The following is a 7024-nucleotide window of genomic DNA, read 5'->3' on the forward strand; positions in this document are numbered from 1 at the left end:
CTATTGATGAATGAGTAGATGTTCTTGTCACAACATGAGTGCCTTGGAACGTTTTGACCTTTCTTTTTCAATAGAAACAAAATAATAAATGTTTTGATTAAAAGATAAATCATAATGTAAAAGGTTAAGTAAAAAATATAAATAAAGCAAGATTCATGTGGTTGTTGTCCGCACTTGCACGAGACATCTGTGGTCCGTCTCTTTCTTTCCTCGCCGACGCCACCCCACCTATTCAGGTCCAATGAATCCTGCGGAGCTGGTCTCCGGCATTCTGGAACTTGGGGAGGGGCTAGAAGAAGCAAGGGACAGGAAAACTGAGTGCCCACCCTTGGTCTCACTTGTGTCTTCCCTCCCAGAATCTCACCCAGAGGAAACTCGGAAACTTTATTCATTGAAGTGGGAAGGTGATGGTGAGGTTAATGGCATTGGATCTGAACCCAAACAACACAGCCAAAGGAAAAAGACAGGGAATAGGGAAAGTGACGTAAAAGATAGAAGAAAGAAGTGGAAGCTGGAGACACTTAAGGGCAGGATCAGCAACAGTTGAGCGTGAGCTCTGCAGTACCCCTAGGCCCCTCGGGCCACCTCACTCCCCCACGCACCTGCACAGCCCTTGTAGATTCTAGATTGAACATCTGGTTCAATGTTGGAGTGAAGACTTTAGACCAGCCCTTAGCATACAATTCTGAGCCTTTCCCCCAAAATACATCCATCCACACTGGTGAAATTTGTCCTCTTAGCCCTGTCCCTGTCCCACACCCCCATCCCTCATCCCTATCCCCACTTCTGACTTTCTCTTTGCCCCAGTAAAGACCAAGGCCCGAATCTCCTCTCCTCCTGGGAGGGAAGTTGTGGTGAGAACTGACTTGAAGTGGGGCCCAAATATACTTTCTCAGTCCAGATAAAACCTCCTTCCGTGTTTCTTACCACTGCCAGGCCCTACCCGAGCCCTTCTGGGTCTCAGGAATTTGTGACATCTTTATAGAGGGCACTTTTAAAACTTTGGTAGAAATGAATATTGTATTTGGTTTTTGAGTTTTATTTTTAAACCAATTTTATATGAAATTGGAAAGGAAAAGGAGTTGCTCCTGAGTCACTTAGAGTGGGTCTCCCTGAACAGGTCCCCAAAAAACCTCCCAACCCTCCCCCCACTTCTTGTTCAACCTGTTCGGAGAATGCTGGTGTCACAGGTGTGACACACAGGAAGGAACCTGAGCTGGAATGGGGTTTGGGTTGGAAGCTCCAGCACCTCAATGTTCTCAGGCCTCTGCTGTGCACCAAAGTTGACTCAGGGGGTGCCTGGATGGAGACTGCCTTCTGAAGGGACAGTCAGAGTTATGGACTGTCCCCTTGAATTTTTTTCTCCACTCTGTTTTACTAAATCCAGATCTATGATTTCCAGAATCCCCTGAGCCTAATATTTTCTGATTTCCACAAGTGCAAACCTGCTTTCGAGAAAAAAATGTCTTCCTGTGTAAGAGTCCCAACCCTACACCCACAATACTACTGTGCTGACTGGTAGGAACAAGTGATCAGGGCAGCCATGGGCTTGTGAGGGTCTGGGGCAGTATGGACAGGTTCTGGGTATTTTGGGGATCGAGTGTTGGGGGCTGGGGAGGGGCATGGTGCTCAGGCCCTGTGACACTAGGACAGTGGAGGGGGGGAGACTAGACAAGGGAGTGACGAATGTCCTCAGCCCTGGCTCTGGAGGGCTGGGAGCTGAGATAGGTCCATATTATTTCCCTTCTTATTCACTCAGCTTCTTTGTTGATGGTCTTAGTGGTCATCATGGGGACCCAGCACTAGCGACTCCTGTGTCCCAGAGCAGGTGACTCCTCTCTGGTCCACACTCAGAGCAGCTCCGCCCCGCCATGCGCCCCGCGCCCGCCAGGGGGCGCGCCAGCCCCGACCTCCCTGCACCCGCGGACACAGCTGGAGCCCCCTCCCTTCCTGTGGGTCGTGTCCTCTTCTCGGTCCCGCACAATAGCGAAGTCGATGCAAGAAAGCGGAGCATTGTGAATGACACGGGATTTTTATTCAGTGATCCCAGGAAACCCTGGGTGTTCCTGTTGAAATGTGTGCATAGGAACAAGTGGATGTACCTTGCAGCCTCCGGATGACAAAAAGAACCATTTATGACCCTTCCCATCCGCCCAGGCTCTCATAATAATAGTCCATAAACTGTACAACATTTAGAAAGTGCCGTGTGCTTTGCTCCTGGGCGAGAAAAGGGCCTGAGGTAATGAAATGTCTCAGTGAAGGGTCCTCAGGGCCAGCCTGGGGATTGTGCCTGCTGGATGTTGGCCACAGGGGTAATCATAGGAGTCCGTGTCCCTGGGGACTTCTCCTCCACCAAAAGCTTCTCATGCCCCTCATAGAAAGAGGAACAGGAGCCCACTCAGGGCAGATGCAGGCCGAACGTTGAAGAGGAGACAGGAAAAGGACGGGGATTGAGTCTAAGTCTCTCCTATCCTCACACTCACTCCAAGTCCCAGATCTCAGGTGACCCCAGGCCCTCTCTCCAGGCTCATCAGGAAGCAGGATCCAGGAGTCATCCAGTTACCTGGCGTCTCATCAGACGACACTGAAGAGAGAGACAGAGAAAGAGTGAGATAGAGAGAGACAGTGAGCCAGAGACGGAGGGAAAGACCAAAAGTGGTTCAAAAGCAAAACAAGAGAGACGTGCGAAGAGGGCGAAGATGTGGAGAGAGTGATATTGCGACAGAAATACAAACAGAAGGAGAAAAGAGGGGAGGGAAGGGGAGAGGTGGGTTGAAGAGAGGTGGGTGGACAGAGACAGGGAGATGTGGAGGACAGGGCAGGGGTGGGGGGCTCCATCATGGACAGAGCAGGCATCCAGACCTTCGGGGAGAGGTGGGTTGAAGAGAGGTGGGTGGACAGAGACAGGGAGATGTGGAGGACAGGGCATGGGTGGGGGCTCCATCATGGACAGAGCAGGCATCCAGACCTTCCCCGTGCCCTGATCCCCTAACCCTGAGGATGGGACAGGACCTCACCTGCAACAAACCCTGTCACCCGAGGACCACGCTGAGGAACAACTCTGGCCTTTCACCTTCACTATGAAGGACTCCTGAGGGTCGAGTCTCCAGAGGCAGCACTGTTCGAAGCAGACTCTGAAGGTGCAGTTTCCACACTTTTGGGTCCTGCCCAGGGGCACAACAGCATCGTCGTAGCAACAGTGCTGCAGAGGGTCGTAGAACTCGTCTCCGCATCTTGTGTGTGGCTGACACAGCAACAGGTGAGCTCCCGTGGGGGACACTGGAGGAGACAGAGCTGGTGTGGTCCAGGCGGCAGGGGCAGGCGGGTCCCGGCCTGGGGCCCTCTGGGAGCTGCACCCTCCCCCGAGTGTCCCCACCCCTCCTGGGCTCACCTGGAACTCCGTGTGAGCAGAGCAGCATGACGCAGAGGGCTGCAGAGACAGCTGTGGGAGAGGAGGGCGTGAGTGGGGGCTGGCTGGGCAGCCACGGGTCATCCTGGGAGCCCAGCCTGGGTCAGGGAGGGTCCGAGGGTGTCTCTGTCCTGAGCGAGGCTCAGGGAGCAGACCCCAGGTGGGATCCAGTCACCCTATGGTCAAGGGTCCTGTGTAAAGCAAGGGCATGAGGGCAGAACTCATGGAAGAAACAGGTTTAGGGTTCAGGGGAACGTGGGTGTTTCCTGGCCTGGAGGAATTTAGAGCTGGTGGCTCAGGTGGGGTCAGGCTCTGAAGGGGGTTGAGCTAAGCCTGGTGGTGTGCTGTGGATATGACGAGCAAGAACAGTCAGAAGAAGAAGGGCTGGAAGTAGAAACCAGGCTGTGTATGTCACTGGCCATGAGTCTGGGGACTGACACAGAGACATGGATAGGGCTGACCTTGGGGATGTGGGTCGGGAGTTGCTATGATGGAGTCATACGTAGGGAGGAGGCACGGGGTTGGGATGAGGTTTAGGTTGGGGGAGGGATGGGGTCCAGGTGGTGGCTGAGATTGGAGATGAGCTCAGGTGGGAATAGGGCTCTGTCCTCCTTACCCAAAATGCAGCATCGGGGAGCCATGGCCGTGGGTGGGCTGCCGTGGAGTGGATGGGTGATAGCAGATCTCAGCAGGTCCTTTTATGCAGAGATGAGCTGGTGATGTCACTGGCTCTCCCGCCCTCCCGAGTGGCCTGCAGAGACATGCTGGGCCCTTGGGCAGGAGAAGTATCAGATGGTATGTGTATCATATTGGATTTTATGTCAGATCTATTGAGAGTCAGGAGAGAACAGATGCCCTCACCGCAGGTGACAACCCAGCAGAGCAGACAGCAGAAGCCCAGCTCCCAAGCTCTGAGCTGCTTTCTGGGGCTGGTTGAGAGCCCAACTCTGGATCCAGACAAGCCTGAGTCTCAAATAATTGTCAGGTGAACGAAAGGCAAGGGACTGTGCCTCTCTGAGCCTCAGTTTCCTTCCATGTAAAATGGAGATAACCAGCCCTGGTTGTTGTCTTTTGGACTAACAAGAGACGACACATTGAAGGGCCTGGTAATAAGTATGCACCAAGGACGACCTGTGTGACCAGCCCTGTGCTAGGTGCTGCTGAGGACACAGAAGTTACCTAATGGCAGGCCCTTTGCCATCATCGGGGGACACAGACTGTCCTCAGACCGTGATGGCTCAGAGAGGTCAAGGCTGGGTGGGGGAAGCCTAGAAGTTTGGGAGCCCACGGTGGTTGCCTGAGCTGGCCTGGGAGGTCGGGGAGGGCTTCCTGGAGGAGCGGATGTCTGAGCTAATAGTTGAAGGATGAGTGAGAACTGTGACCGTTTCAGCTAGGATGAGCCCACAGAAGAGGGAGGGCAAAGCAGGGATTGGAGGCTGCAGGGGACTGCAGGGCAGGGTCACTTTGTGAACCCCAAGGAGGACCCTGTACTTTATCCTGAGAACACCAGGTACTACGGCCCATGCTATGGTTTGACTGTGTCCCTCAAAGTTCATGTGTTGGAAACTTAATCCCCAATACAACAGTGTTGGGAGGTGGAACCGAAAAAGAGGTGACTGATTCATGAGGCTTCTACCCTCATGAATGGGTCATCGTCGTTACTGAGAGAGTGGGCTTGTTGCAAAAGCGAGTCTGGCCCCCTCTGCTCTCCTGCTGTCTGACTCTCTCTTACCCTTCTGTCTTCTGCCAGGAGGCCCTTGCCAGATGCTGGCACCTTGATATAGGACTTCCCAGCCTCCAGAACTGTGAGAAATAGGTTGCTTTTCTTACAAATTACCCAGTCTGTGGTATTCTGTCATAGCAACACAAAACTAAGCTTGGTTCTAAGCAGGGGGCGGAAGTGGTTAGATTTGTGTTTGTGGAACATCCCTGTATCCACCTGCCATGAGCAGGGTGGACAGGAGGGTGGAGACTGGAGGCAGATGATCATACAATTCCCAGAGTCCTAATTGTCCTCTTTCCCCATCGTGGGGAAGGGGACGGCACATGCTCCTCCCAGCCCGTTTCTCCCCCTGCGCTTCTGGCTTCCCCTCTGCAGGATACAGCAGTGTTTTCCAGACTGTGAATGACAACATTTCAGTTGTTTGTATAACTGCTTGAGTTGGTCATAAACAATATTGTTTTTTAATTAAAAAATAGGTTAGAAAATGGGTTAGTATGCACTGCACAGAATCTTATCAAAAGTTATTCACTGAAACTTTCCTTCATGACTACTGTAAACCACATAACGATGTAATTTTTTTCCCCCATGACTCACAGCCAAACAGGAATGGAGAAGGCTCCAGGCATGGGCTGGTTTCCTTCTTGGCTACATGCTGCTGACTTAGCTGCCCTGTCATGTCCTCCAGTGATGGGGTTCATTTCTCATAGCCTTGCTTCCAGGCATTTTCTGGGATGGCTTCAGGCGAGATGGATCCAGGTCTGGTTGATGAGGTAGAGGCCTGGACATCGCCTACGGTAAGGGAGAAAGCAAGTTTCCTGGGGCACGGTTGGGATAGTAGTCCCTGAGGAGGGAGGGACCCAGCTTGCCCTCCTTGTCCTGGATTCTGGCCCCTCAGAGCGGATGAGTCAGACCCAGGAGCAGGAAAATGGAAGGAGATCATGACAGGGCAGGGGTCCTTGGAGGCTGAAACAGTGGGAGGGGAGGGAGGACAGTCCAGGGCTCTGTGGATACTGAGAGTCCCTGACTTGACAGTGATGAGGCTTTGGGGTCAGACAGCCCTGGGTTCAAATCCTGTCCCTGCCCCTTCTCACAGTGTTAAAAAAATCTTTGCACACAACGCTGTCCAATCGTGAAACCATCTCCCTCTGAGTCCCCATCCTATTCTGGTCACTCTGGGGAGTCACTGTCTGGGGACAGGTCTGTCTTCTGCATGGGACCCCAGCTCTGTGAGGCAGGACCTGGGCTGTCTTGGTCGAAGCTGATCCTTGGGTTGGAACTCAGCCTCTATCAGTGGTTAAAGAAGGTTCTAGATTTCTAGACAGTATGTGTAAGATCCTCACGTCAAATGTCCATTTGTTTAATTCCTGCATCCCACTCCCTGGATCCAAGTAAGACACTGGCTGAGGTCCCAATGCTGATCAGTGACAAGGCTGGACAAGAACTCAGGTTTCCTGAGTTCCGGTCCAGGGGTCTCCAGATACCCCTGGCCCAGCCCCTGTGGGTCTCCAGATACCCCTGGTCACAGACACCCCTGAACGAGACCCAGGTCAGGCATTCCCACAGCTCCTGGGTGGGGCTGGCAGAGCTGGGCTCCTGTAATGTGAAACCCAGGGGCACGATGACATCTCCTGCTGGCAGTGGCTTCCCCACAGGATTCCCCTTTGCCCTAGGAATAAATAGAATGAATCTCTCTCCTGGCAGCATCTGGCGTTATTTCCATCTGGCCTCAGGGAGCCCCTCCCAAGGGACAGGCAGAAATGTGGTGGAATTTCAGGTGTGCAGGAAAAATGTCAGGTATGCAGAAGGAGGGGGCGGGGGTTCCCCAGGCTGGAGGCCCCTCTTTCCTGGCTGACACGGAGGCTGTGTCACGCATTTGCTGCAACCACGTGGTC

The 7024-nt window shown here is 53.2% G+C and overlaps 1 protein-coding gene across 2 annotated transcripts; it reads right to left on the bottom strand.

Moving 5' to 3' along the window:
- Positions 1-2016: 2016 nt before the first annotated feature.
- On the bottom strand, positions 2017-5854 carry IGFL1 (IGF-like family member 1). Of its 2 annotated transcripts, XM_008593656.1 has the most exons (5): positions 5727-5854; positions 4026-4180; positions 3392-3442; positions 3018-3279; positions 2017-2584 (listed from the first exon to the last, which is right to left on the bottom strand). In XM_008593656.1, the coding sequence occupies exons 2-5, from the start codon at positions 4048-4050 to the stop codon at positions 2575-2577; spliced, it is 348 nt and encodes a 115-aa protein (XP_008591878.1). In that variant the 5' UTR covers positions 4051-4180; positions 5727-5854; the 3' UTR covers positions 2017-2574. The 2 variants fall into 2 exon arrangements, with proteins under 2 accessions (XP_008591878.1, XP_008591877.1); XM_008593655.1 differs by lacking the exon at positions 5727-5854 and having other exon boundaries at positions 4026-4207.
- Positions 5855-7024: the final 1170 nt, after the last annotated feature.

This window comes from Galeopterus variegatus, unplaced genomic scaffold, assembly GCF_000696425.1.
Source record: "Galeopterus variegatus unplaced genomic scaffold, G_variegatus-3.0.2 Scaffold9478, whole genome shotgun sequence".
Classification (NCBI taxonomy): Eukaryota; Metazoa; Chordata; class Mammalia; order Dermoptera; family Cynocephalidae; genus Galeopterus; species Galeopterus variegatus.